Here is a 12,826-nt window from a genome sequence, read left to right on the forward strand (position 1 = left end):
CCTGCAGTCCAGACCTGTTGCCCATTGAAAATGTGTGGCGCATTATGAAGTGCAAAATATGATAATGGAGACCCCAGACTGTTGAACAACTGAAGTCGTACATCAAGCAAGAATGGGAAAGAATTCCACCTACAAAGCTTCAACAATTAGTGTCCTCAGTTCCCCAACACTTATTGAGTGTTGTTAGAGGGAAAGGTGACGTAACACAGTGGTAAACATACCACTGTCCCAGCTTTTTTGAAAGGTGTTGCAGGCATCCATTTCAAAATGAGCAAATATTTGCACAAAAACAATAAAGTTTATCAGTTTGAACATTAAATATCTTGTCTTTGTGGTTTTATTTAGATTTGACACAACGTCCCAACTTCATTGGAATTGGGGTTGTACATGTCTGTGCATTTTTGATGATGTACTGTGACATGATGATATGTAACAACCTTCAGAACCTGAACTGTCGTTTAACAGATAAGTCTTTTGTCAATATCCTTAGGTAGGTGACGCATTTTCCAGCTGGAGTGCAAAGCAAGAACTGAACATCATTGCATCTTCACCCTCGACAAGTCATGTATTTCAAGTGAGCAACTTTAATGCACTTGAAAGAATAAGGGACAGTTTGCAGGACAAGATCTTCTCCATTGAAGGTAAACACATTGTTAAAAGTAAAGTCCTGTTTTCTATTGACTGTGAAAATACGAGTGATGTATTGAGATTTGCCACTTCATTTTGCTCTTATAGGTTCTCAATCAAGTGGAGAGTCCCTGAAACTGGAAATGGCTCAAGAAGGATTCAGTGCAGCATTTTCTCCTGGGGTAGCAACAAGCAAGCAACCAATGCATTGAAGGAGCACTACTGTTGCATATATGCATAAACAATCTTGTCTCTGTTGCTCTTCAAACTTGTGTTTAGTATTTTCTTTCTTTGCTATATTTGCTTTATTGTGAATAGGATTTAACTGATCTGTATCAAAAATGTTATCAGGAAAGGCTGTTTTATAAAAGATATCTTATTGCAGGGAATTCAGTTGGGTATTGTTGGTGCCAATGAATGGAGGGGAGGCTACCAGAAATACACCAGCAGAGGACAGAAGTTTGATTCCTATGAGCCAGGTTCTATAGAACTTGACAGTTATCTGGGTAAGGCCTGTAAGGGACAAGTTCACTTTTTTAAAGCAGTCATTCTATTAAAATATTGTAAGCAATCAATTCCCTTTTCCAAAAATTGTTTCAAAAAAAAATCTATGAATAAAACACCTGTACTAAAATGTTAAACTAACCCAAACCCTGTTTTTTTCTGTACATTAGTGTTGCGTAGTGTACGTATACACTCTTGACCATGCACCATAGACTATCAATATATATATATATATATCCTCATAGTATCCAAGTGCGCTCCCAACAAAATGTATAATTTGTCACACTTTTGATGGTACATGGTATGTGTTCACCTTAATTTTTACAGGTTACTCCATGGCAGTGGCTAAAACAAGCAAAGGAATATTGACAATTGTTGGTGCTCCAAGATATCAACACCGTGGCATTGTGATGGCAGTATCATCATCTCGACAAATGATTGATCCCTTCCCATGGCAGGTGTGAAAAATAATGTAAAGATGAAGTTACATTTGTCTAAAAAGCTACACTCAACAAAAATATAAACGCAACACTTTTGGTTTTGCTCCCATTTTGTATGAGATGAACTCAAAGATCTAAAACTTTTTCCACATACACAATATCACCATTTCCCTTAAATATTGTTCACAAACCAGTCTAAATCTGTGACAGTGAGCACTTCTCCTTTGCTGAGATAATCCATCCCACCTCACAGGTGTGCCATACCAAGATGCTGATTAGACACCATGATTAGTGCACAGGTGTGCCTTAGACTGTCCACAATAAAAGGCCACTCTGAAAGGTGCAGTTTTATTTTACTGGCGGGGGGATACCAGTCAGTATCTGGTGTGACCACCATTTGCCTCATGCAGTGCAACACATCTCTTTCGCATAGAGTTGATCAGGTTGTCAATTGTGGCCTGTGGAATGTTGGTCCACTCCTCTTCAATGGCTGTGCAAAGTTGCTGGATATTGGCAGGAACTGGTACACGCTGTCGTATAGGCCGGTCCAGAGCATCCCAAACATGCTCAATGAGTGACATGTCCGGGGAGTATGCCGGCTATGCAAGAACTGGGACATTTTCAGCTTCCAAGAATTGTGTACAGATCCTTGCAACATGGGGCCGTGCATTATCCTGCTGCAACATGAGGTGATGTTCTTGGATGTATGGCACAACAATGGGCCTCAGGATCTCGTCACGGTATCTCTGTGCATTCAAAATGCCATCAATAAAATGCACCTGTGTTCTTCGTCCATAACAGACGCCTGCCCATACCATAACCCCACCGCCACCATGGGCCACTCGATCCACAACATTGACATCAGAAAACCGCTCACCCACATGACGCCACACACGCCGTCTGCCATCTGCCCTGGACAGTGTGAACCGGGATTCATCCGTGAAGAGAACACCTCTCCAACGTGCCAAACGCCAGCGAATGTGAGCATTTGCCCACTCAAGTCGGTTACAACGACGAACTGGAGTCAGGTCGAGACCCCGATGAGGACGACGAGCATGCAGATGAGCTTCCCTGAGACGGTTTCTGACAGTTTGTGCAGAAATTCTTTGGTTATGCAAACCAATTGTTTCAGCAGCTGTCAGAGTGGCTGGTCTCAGACGATCTTGGAGGTGAACATGCTGGATGTGGAGGTCCTGTGCTGGTGTGGTTACACGTGGTCTGCGGTTGTGAGGCTGGTTGGATGTACTGCCAAATTCTCTGAAACGCCTTTGGAGACGGCTTATGGTAGAAGAATGAACATTCAATACATGAGCAACAGCTCTGGTTGACATTCCTGCTGTCAGCATGCCAATTGCACACTCCCTCAAATCTTGCGACATCTGTGGCATTGTGCTGTGTGATAAAACTGCACCTTTCAGAGTGGCCTTTTATTGTGGGCAGTCTAAGGCACACCTGTGCACTAATCATGGTGTCTAATCAGCATCTTGATATGGCACACCTGTGAGGTGGGATGGATTATCTCAGCAAAGGAGAAGTGCTCACTATCACAGATTTAGACTGGTTGTGAACAATATTTGAGGGAAATGGTGATATTATGTATGTGGAAAAAGTTTTAGATCTTTGAGTTCATCTCATACAAAATGGGAGCAAAACCAAAAGTATTGCGTTTATATTTTTGCTGAGTGTAGTTATTTTATATTAAGTGCTTTTTTAAATAAATAAATAAATCATTGCATCCAGCCCCTCTCCAGGAGTTGGGTACCAGAGCCCAAGCTGTGCATGGAGGTGAGTCCGACTATCTCTAGTCAGTATCACTCAACCTCCCGCACAAGCTCAGGCTCCTTCCCCCCCAGCGAGATGACATTCCACATGTCCTGACAGGTCAATGATCGACTTTGTAGTTGTATCATCTGACCTTCGGCCACGTGTCTCGGACACTCGAGTGAAGAGAGGGGCAGAGCTGTCGACCGATCACCACCTGGTGGTGAGTTGGATCCGCTGGGAGGGGAGGAAGCCGGTCAGACCCGGCAGGCCCAAACGTATCGTGAGGGTCTGCTGGGAATGACTGGCGAAACCCTCTGTCAGCGAGGTCTTCAACTCCCACCTCCGGGAGAGCTTCTCCCTTATCCCGGGGGAGGTTGGAGACATGGAGTGTGGACCATGTTCTCCACCTCCATTGTCGATGCGGCCGCTCGTAGCTGTGGTCACAAGGTCTCTGGTACCTGTCGCGGAGGCAATCCCCGAACCCAGTGGTGGACACCGGAAGTAAGGGATGCCGTCAAGCTGAAGAAGGAGTCCTACTTATCTTTGTTGGTAGGTGGGACCCCAGAGGCAGCTGACAGGTACCGGCAGGCCAAGCGTACCGCAGCCCGTGCGGTCGCAGAGGCAAAAACCCGGGTCTGGGAGGAGTTCGGGGAGGCCATGGATGAGGACTATGGGTCAGCCTTGAAGAGATTCTGGCAAACCGTCTGGCACCTCAGGAGGCGGAAGCAACTCGGATTCAGGAGGAGCAGTGTGGTTTTCATCCTGGTCGCGGCACACTGGACCAGCTCTACACACTCCATCGGGTGCTCGAGGGTTCATGAGAGTTCGCCAATCAGTCCACATGTGTTTTGTGGATCTGGAGAAGGCATTCGACCGTGTCCCTTAGGGGACCCTGTGGGGAGTGCTCCGGGAGTACGGGGTCCAGGGTCCTTTGCTAAGGGCTATCCGGTCCCTGTACGACCGCAGCAGGAGCTTGGTTCGCATTGCCGGTAGTAAGTCAAACCTGTTTCCAGTGCACGCTGGCCTCCACCAGGGCTGCCCTTTGTCACCGGTTCTGTTCATTATTTTTATGGACAGAATTTCTAGGCGCAGCCAGGGTGTAGAGGGGGTCTGGTTTGGGAACCACAGAATCTCGTCTCTGCTGTTTGTGGACGATGTGGTTCTGTTGGCTTTGTCAAATCAGGACCTTCAGCATGCACTGGGGCGGTTTGCAGCCGAGTGTGAAGCGTCCGGGATGAAAATCAGCACCTCCAAATCCGAGGCCATGGTTCTCGACCGGAAAAAGGTGCTTTGCCCTCTTCAGGTCGGTGGAGTGTCCTTGCCTCAAGTGGAGGAGTTTAAGTATCTCGGGGTCTTGTTCACAAGTGAGGGACGGATGGAGCGTGAGATCGACAGACGGATTGGTGCAGCATCTGCAATGATGCGGTCGCTGTATCGGACCGTCGTGGTGAAGAGAGAGTTGAGTAGGGGGGCAAAGCTCTCGATTTACCGATCGATCTACGTTCCGATCCTCACCTATGGTCATGAGATTTGGCTCATGACCGAAAGAACGAGATCGCGAGTACAATCGGCCGAGATGAGTTTCCTCCGCAGGGTGGCTGGGCATTCCCTTAGAGCTAGGGTGAGGAGCTTGGTCACTCGGGAGGAGCTCGGAGTCGAGCCGCTGCTCCTCAACGTCGAAAGGAGTCAGTTGAGGTGGCTTGGGCATCTTTTCCGGATGCCCCCTGGACGCCTCGCTGGAGAGGTGTTCCGGGCATGTCCCATTGGGAGGACGCCCCGGGGAAGACCCAGGACACGCCGGAGGGACTACATCTCTTGGCTGGCTTGGGAACACCTTGGGGTTCCCCCGGAGGAGCTGGGGGAGGTGTGTGTGGATAGGGAGGTCTGGGCGGCTTTGCTTGAGCTGCTGTCCCCGCGACCCGACTTCGGATAAAGCGGAAGAAAATGGATGGATGGATGGATGGATGGATGGTGTTTCATTGCTGTGCATACAATTGCACGAGCCATCAAAAGGAGGGCTCTGGAGTACATTTTTTTTTATTGTTTTCCCGCTGATAAAGAGCGGTCTGAAATGTGACAGTCTTTACGCAATTTCTCTTGAGCTGCTGCCCCCGCGACCCGACTCTGGATAAAGCGGAAGAAAATGGATGGATGGATGGATGGATAAATCATTGCCTATACAGTTTCAGGTTGGTGAATATTTTGGGGCTGAGGTTTGCGCCATGAATCTGGATCAAGATGACATCACGGACCTAATCCTCATATCCGCTCCCATGTATGTGGATGGCAACAGAGAGGGAAAAGTTTATGTTTGCGATCTAAATTATTTAGTAAGTGCATGTTTTATCCAGCAAATCAAAGCAATCCAACCAAAACGGCCTGCTGAGCCTTTGACGCTGATGTCTGTATTTCCACCAGAACGTTCAATGTCATTTTGATTCCCCGCTGGTACTGAGAGGGGATGATGTGGGCACGGCAAGGTTTGGGTCATCCCTTGCCACTATGCCTGACCTAGATGGAGATAGATTGAATGATGTGGTGGTTGGTGCCCCTTTAGAGAATGATGGACATGGCAGCATTTATATATTCAACAGCGAAGGAAGAAGAATTAATCCCACATACTCAGAGGTAAATCAGATGCTGACAGACCAAACTGTCTACTGTATGGAATAGCTAAACGGTAATCATTACAATAACTGTGGTTTTAATGAATTCTCATATGCATAGAGAATTACTGGCTCTGAAGTCCAATCAGGATTGAAGTATTTCGGCATCTCCATCAGCCCACTGTCTTCTGACATGAGTGGGGACAACTTACCTGATTTAGCAGTAGGGTCAAAGGGTACAGTTGTCATTTTGAGGTAAGTCCATTATTTAAGTATTAACTTATCCCACTGCTGATTTATGACACCCAGTTGTGCACATTTTTGGCTAAAAAACAATTGGATACCCAATTTCTGTATGAAAACGTTTAATTAGGGAATATCCCTGTTGTGTCTGATGATTTGCAGAACTTCATGCTGGATTTTACAGTTGCCAACTGAATTTTACCAGCAACGCGTTAATGGAGCCAGTAAAATGGCTATTTGTGACTGTAATCCTGCATGAACGTCTGCAAATCATCAGACACAACAGGGATATTCCCATTTGAATCCAATTTCATTGTTTGCATGGTTTATTTTTCTGTAAGTAATTTGGTCGGCGAATCGTTGTGAAAGGGTGTGGTCGGCTCATCAAAGCTTATCATAGCAGCGTGTTCATGCCAAACTGGAAATTCTGTGAGCAGACCCACAGATCTCCATCTCGTCAGATGCAATGAGTTAAATCCATGGTAAATCAATCAATCAATCCAGTTAAATCCACGCATTTTGGCATCGTAGTCCCTGCACTAGTTTCTGTTGCTCTCAACTGACAACGCCGTTAGTGACACCTGCGCAGCAACACGGTCAGGTGGCAGAGTAACACCACAAATGTGAAATGGGTTTAATATTTTGCCACCGTCCACGCAATATTTTACGGTCTGAAATCTGACACGATTAACCAGTTAGATTTGCGGAAAAAATTTTAATTGAATTAGAATTGGGGATAATAGCAGCATTGTGGAAAGTAGTGACTAACTGGGAAAATTTTGAGCATGTTCCAAAAGATCACAAAGTTGTGACACATCGTGACCCACAAGTGAATAATCTGATTTAATCTGTGCAGACAGGGGTTAATATGCATCTTTTGCTTGAATTTTATAGACACTTACGTTATTATTCTGTTAGTGCAGTTTGAAATAAATATTTTCTGCTTGAATGTGGATTTTTGCCCTGTAATTGTGAGGAAGCAGAAAGTGATTGCACCATGGCAGAGTTTGTCTTTTTTTGCACAGTGCAATAGTTTGAAGAAAACATGTTCAGAAAATCCAAGTTGAAAGCCCTGCGTTCACTTGATGAACTTAAAAAACAATAAGGATGCATGGTGTGTTCCATAATCAAGCTTTGTTGTTATCTTTACAAGGAGCACGTGAATAATTTGTTTGGTGTAAATGAGCAAGATGGAAACTGTGTCAAATGAATGGATTTCTGTTTGTAGTCTTGTCTCAGTGACAATACAGTTATTGCAGATGCAACACAGGCACCTTTACTAAGATATAAAGCAGTGGTTCCCAACTTTTTATACTGGGAGCCCACCTACTTGTATGTTAGAAAGGCTGAGCCCCCACCACCCCTTTGCTTCATGTAATCTTTGTAATATTACTTTTTTCATATTACTAATTGTTTCAGCAGTTATGACAAAGGATACCATGAATGTAGTTCTTATGATGAGCGGTCCGATAAAGTTTCCCATGCAAAAAAAACAAAACAAAAAAAACAAAAAGAACATCCAACCCAGCCACATGTTCAGATCATTTTTTAAGTTGGAGCTTGTAATTTCTCACTTTGCGACATGTCATGAACGCGCCAATGGAGTCGCTTTAAAAAGGCAGGTTTGCTAGATGTATAAACTCTGCTTGATCATCATCATTGCATCAATATATAATGAAACTTAACTGGGAACAAAAATTTTAAATGAAATGGAAAAATTAAAACTTCACCTTAATGCTGCAATGCTTCACCTCAGGGAGCTTTGGTGGATGGTCATCCATTTCCTTATCAGAAAACCTCTCACTTTAGTCTGCACCAGGTTCCAGCACACACCACTCTTAAAAGACAATGACAGATGCCAATCTTTGTTCATGTTGTGCCTCCAACAGACCACTCATGAATTTAGAGTCTAAATACAGCCTGTGTGCACCCAAATGCACTTGGCACTATGCAGTTTAGACTGTGCACTTTAGACTCTTTTTTTAGACTGCAAGAATAAACACTATTTTTTGAGGATTTGCATAATCTATAAGGATGAGTTAATCATTGCATTGAAACTTTTTGTTTTGTATCTTTTGTGGCCGTGCACAGATTAGAATTTTTATTTATTTATTGCATTTTATCCATAAAGCTGATTATTTACATTTGTGTGTCCTTACATCCATTCCCAGATCAAAGCCTATAGTGATGGTAGAAGCTGTTGTGTCATTTACTCCTAACCAAATCCCAACTCAAAACACGGACTGCTCCAAAAATTTAGAAAACACAGCTCGGATATGTTTTACCATGACCAAACAGTCTGAAGTACAGAAAGGTTTGTGATTCTTATCACTATTCATACATTGTTCTGTTTCCTGTGCAATATCACCAGAAATCCTTTAAATGAAACTGTAATGTGTTTCAGTTCGAGCACGGAGCAATTTCACTTTTACACTAGATGCAACCCGCAAGGCTACAAACAGCCGAGCGTACATCAGTGAGAAAAACCGTGAACACAGACAATCATTTGAGCTGAGCTTACAAAACCCACAGTGCTTCAACATCAAGTTTTTAACTGAGGTGAGTTCTTTACAACCTGGTAGCAGGAGGTGGTAAAATCACAAGTCAGAATTTCAATACATCCACTTGGGAAATGATTCACAATATTAATACCAGCATTTTGGCATCAAAATTAATCCTATATCTTGAAAACAACTCCCCACCCCTTGAATGTAACAAAGTATGGTCTATTTTCAATTATCTGGCTATTAAGCTATGTGTAAAGTTGGTCCATGCGCTTCAAAAACTTTATAAACACAATTCTTTCACAAAGGTTTTATTTCAGTAACACTGTGTGAATAACAGAACTTAGGAGGAGGCCATGCTCTTCAAAAACTTTAAAAACATAAACCATTGTCAAAGGTTTTATCAAATTCTTTAGCCTGAGAACTTGTTTTTGGCTTGGCCATGACACTTGATTTACTACAACTTGCCATGCTGTGACTTGAAATTACATGTGTAATTGCATGATCACTGTAATATTATCAGTACTTATGTAGCTTTTGTGACTTCTCTAAAACAAGTACTATCAAGTCAGGAGCATTATATATCATAAACTTGAATGTTGTGTTCAATGCAGGGTTCATCAAAACTAATCATGAAGTCAAAACAATTACATTCTAGTATTTCGAAAGATGTTAAAATTACAGTATATATTGCAGTTTCCTTTTTTGCATGGGGTGGGGGTTTTCTGTCATGGTAGACACCCACTTCCTATATGAAATATCTCCCAAATTACACAATGCACAATCTCTGAAGTGGATGTAAGCATATTTGAAAAAAAAAACAAAAAACAAACATATTTTCTACCATTAACACCTCCTGCTAAACCTGGTGGTCACTTTTTTGGTTGCTTTATATATATATATATATATATATATATATATATATATATATATATACAATCTATTCAAACTTCTTAACTTGCAGGGCTGCCCAGAAGATTCTCTAAATGAAATTTCAAATGAGCTGAGGTTCACATTTGAAGGTATTCCATCTTCAGACAACCTCAAACCAACTCTGGCGCGGCAGGCCAAAACTACAACCTTCCATCCCGTAAGTTATCTTTAAAACATGTCTCGTATTAGGTGTAATATCTAACAATTAATCTCTCACATGGGGATTGTCTGCACAGTGACACAATGTTAAAGGAAATGTGTTTAGAATTTCCAAGTCACACTTTCTTCTCTGAAACCTGGTTTAATGCCCTGTACTCCAGCTGGGCTTTGAGGTCAACTGTAGAACCGGAAAAGCATGTGTTGACAACCTTAAAGTGGATTTCAACTTCACGAGGTAATGTATACAAAACATAAGACTGTTATGTAATAAAGAATAACTGAAGACATGTTTTTGTTTGTTTGTTTGCTTGTTTGTTAGTGTATGGCAAACAGTAAGCCATTTTGAAGAACTAAAAGTGTATTCGCTTCTGATGTTTTCACAAAATTTACTTAGTATTGAAATCTAGTTCTTATAAACTACTTTTATTTCTGTTATATATATCACAAAATTACAGCTAATTTTATTACTGGTAAAATATTCTTTTGAGGGTGATCCCAAAGCAAATATACATGTTCTCTTCATGAGATTTTGCAAATAACATGAATGACGGAGTGCATGCTTGCATGAGCAAGGTTCAAAGTTCGTGCTGCCTTCATTGAATGTTGGAGACTCGGATTTTCTGACTTACATTTAGGAAAGGCCCTGATAAAATGTTTGTCTCCCCTCTGATTCATTTTTGCAAACTGAGCAAAAATGTAAAGGTAACTAACCTTAGGATTGACAGCTGAGGCAGCAGATCTGTGTCTGCTGTCCAGCAAAATCTTCCTGTGAAATACAACCAGATTTTCTTTGGATTTCTTATAAAGAGGATCTGTGGTTGCATATGTTGACTAGTCTTTTACTGCCATTCTGCTTCAATTTTATATTGTTTCTTGTCTGTTTCATTCACCGTTGATGATGTATAGTATTTCGTCAGCTCCGTGATGCAAACACTAGCATATTAACACCAGCTGAACAGCCTATTGCTGGGCTGTTTGAGCCTCTAACCACATAGTTTTGTGGCATTCTATTCAAGGAACTTAATCCCCCCCCCCAAATGTCATCTATGACATTGCCACAAAGTGTGCCACTACGTTTTGTCACTGAATTTTAACACACCTTGGTCAAAATTTAAAGTGATTCAGACAAGAACAATTTGATCATATTGACAAAGGAAGATTGTGGATCCTTTATTTGAATATCAAGGAACACAGTTATATTTTTGCTAAAGAAAATCATTTTTATGACTTTAATGGTTAAAATACTTGAAAGGGACTACACCTTTAAGGGCCCCTTCACACACAAAACACAAAAGACACAGAAACTGGAAGAAAATCCGTGAATCAAACACAAAATGGGGAACCACGAATCATCCACCTGCTGTTGTGAGGGACGCATGATCACACAGGTGTGCACGACACATCGGCGACGGTTTCGTGCACGCTCGTGGGCATACACAAACACAGTGCGAGCAGCTGGAATGTGTTGCCCCACATCTCACCACTGGTGTGGAGAAAAACTAAAATAAAAAAACAGCTGTATAATTAGTGAAAATCACTGGGTTGATATCAATAATACAAGAGAAACTTTATTGTCATTGCACATATATACATACATACAATGAAATTTGTCCTCTGCATTTAACCCATCCTAATTACAGTTAGACACAATCCAACCACTAGGAGCAGTGGGCAGCCACAGCCCAGTGCCCGGGGACCAACTCAAGATGCAGAGACGCTGCGTTGGTCAGAGGCAGAGAAAGGAGCAGACCCTAAATAAGCATGTTTTTGATTGTGGGAGGAAATGGAAGTGCCCGGAGGAAACCCACACAAACACAGGGAGAACATGCAAACTCCACACAGAAAGGCTGGGAATCAATCCCACAATCTTCTTGCTGTGAGGCACCAGTGCTAACCACTAATCCACCGTGCCACCCATAATAAATAAAAGGAGACACAATACAGAACCCTGTGGTTAAATAACCCTGGTTAAATAAAAAATAAATGGCACTCGTAGGATTCAAACCTGCAATTTACAAAAGCTCAGATTACCAGACGGAAACTTTACCACTGCCTTATAACAGGAGCGTAAATGCCTAAAATCAACAAGGAGATAAACTTTTTTTTTTTAAAGAGAAAAAAGCACCATAATATCTGACAAAATGGCAATTGTTACGGCATATTTTTGGTCATATGTGACTGAAAGTGGCGTATTTGTGGCACTGTTGGCTTGTCATATTGTCATAGTCCTGCAGCGCGCATGTTCTGCAGGACATGCGTGACAATCAGATAGTCTGCTGCGGGATCTGATGGTCCGTTTCACATGCCTGCCGAGGTGCGCTGTGTGTGCTGAGACGTGGCTGGCCGGCCCCCATGTGATCATGTTTGTAAATACACATCAGCCGGTCATGGAAGTGTGCTCTCCCCCTGCACACCACATGTGTCTGGGGGAGTGGGGGAAGGGAAACACACGCACGCCACATGTGGGAGGGGGCACACGTGCACATGTGAAATACACATGCATGCCACATGTGTGTTGCTTTTTGTAACACCATACTCATGGGGGCACTTAGACAAATTTCACCACCAGCGCAAAAGTGATCATCTGCTCACTATTTTTGTGCTAACAGGGTGAATGCCCACGCATTTTCTAAGTGTCCAGTGAGTGGTTTTGGATGTTTGTGTGTGTCACCTGAAATATGGCTGACACGTGCTGCAAGAGGGATCAAATGGGCTCTCACAAAGCACTCTCTGTCTTTCAGCCACTGGTGTGCGTGAATAATTGTAGTGACAGGGGTACGAGGTGTTGGAGGCAGCTCTGATTTTTCTCGAATGGCATGCAATTCCTCCTTCGTGCACTAGTCAGCTTCAATTGTGTTATGTATGAAGGAGCCCTTAGAAAAGAACAGAATTTAACATACCTTCAAAAATAAATACAAATGAAACTCTTTTGTAAAATCAGAATATTTAACAAAATCTCAAAAAAATATTGAGCAGAAACAATGCAATCCGATTTTACATAGTAAGGGCGGGAAAATGCAGACCAAAAATACACATGCAATTATTA

The 12,826-nt window shown here is 42.7% G+C and overlaps 1 protein-coding gene across 1 annotated transcript in view; it reads left to right on the top strand.

Annotated features, from left to right (window-relative positions):
• Window positions 1–12,826, top strand: part of LOC117531265 (integrin alpha-M-like) — a 54,785-nt gene that overhangs the window by 32,797 nt on the left and 9,162 nt on the right. The window contains exons 9-19 of the mRNA XM_034194288.1: window positions 491–641; window positions 736–809; window positions 1,013–1,133; window positions 1,459–1,589; window positions 5,519–5,665; window positions 5,754–5,963; window positions 6,063–6,196; window positions 8,356–8,498; window positions 8,589–8,743; window positions 9,653–9,778; window positions 9,942–10,015. Coding sequence (XP_034050179.1) covers window positions 491–641; window positions 736–809; window positions 1,013–1,133; window positions 1,459–1,589; window positions 5,519–5,665; window positions 5,754–5,963; window positions 6,063–6,196; window positions 8,356–8,498; window positions 8,589–8,743; window positions 9,653–9,778; window positions 9,942–10,015 — 1,466 coding nt within the window. The remainder of the gene's footprint in view (window positions 1–490; window positions 642–735; window positions 810–1,012; window positions 1,134–1,458; window positions 1,590–5,518; window positions 5,666–5,753; window positions 5,964–6,062; window positions 6,197–8,355; window positions 8,499–8,588; window positions 8,744–9,652; window positions 9,779–9,941; window positions 10,016–12,826) is intronic.

Source organism: Thalassophryne amazonica, chromosome 18 (genome assembly GCF_902500255.1).
Source record: "Thalassophryne amazonica chromosome 18, fThaAma1.1, whole genome shotgun sequence".
Lineage (NCBI taxonomy): Eukaryota > Metazoa > Chordata > Actinopteri > Batrachoidiformes > Batrachoididae > Thalassophryne > Thalassophryne amazonica.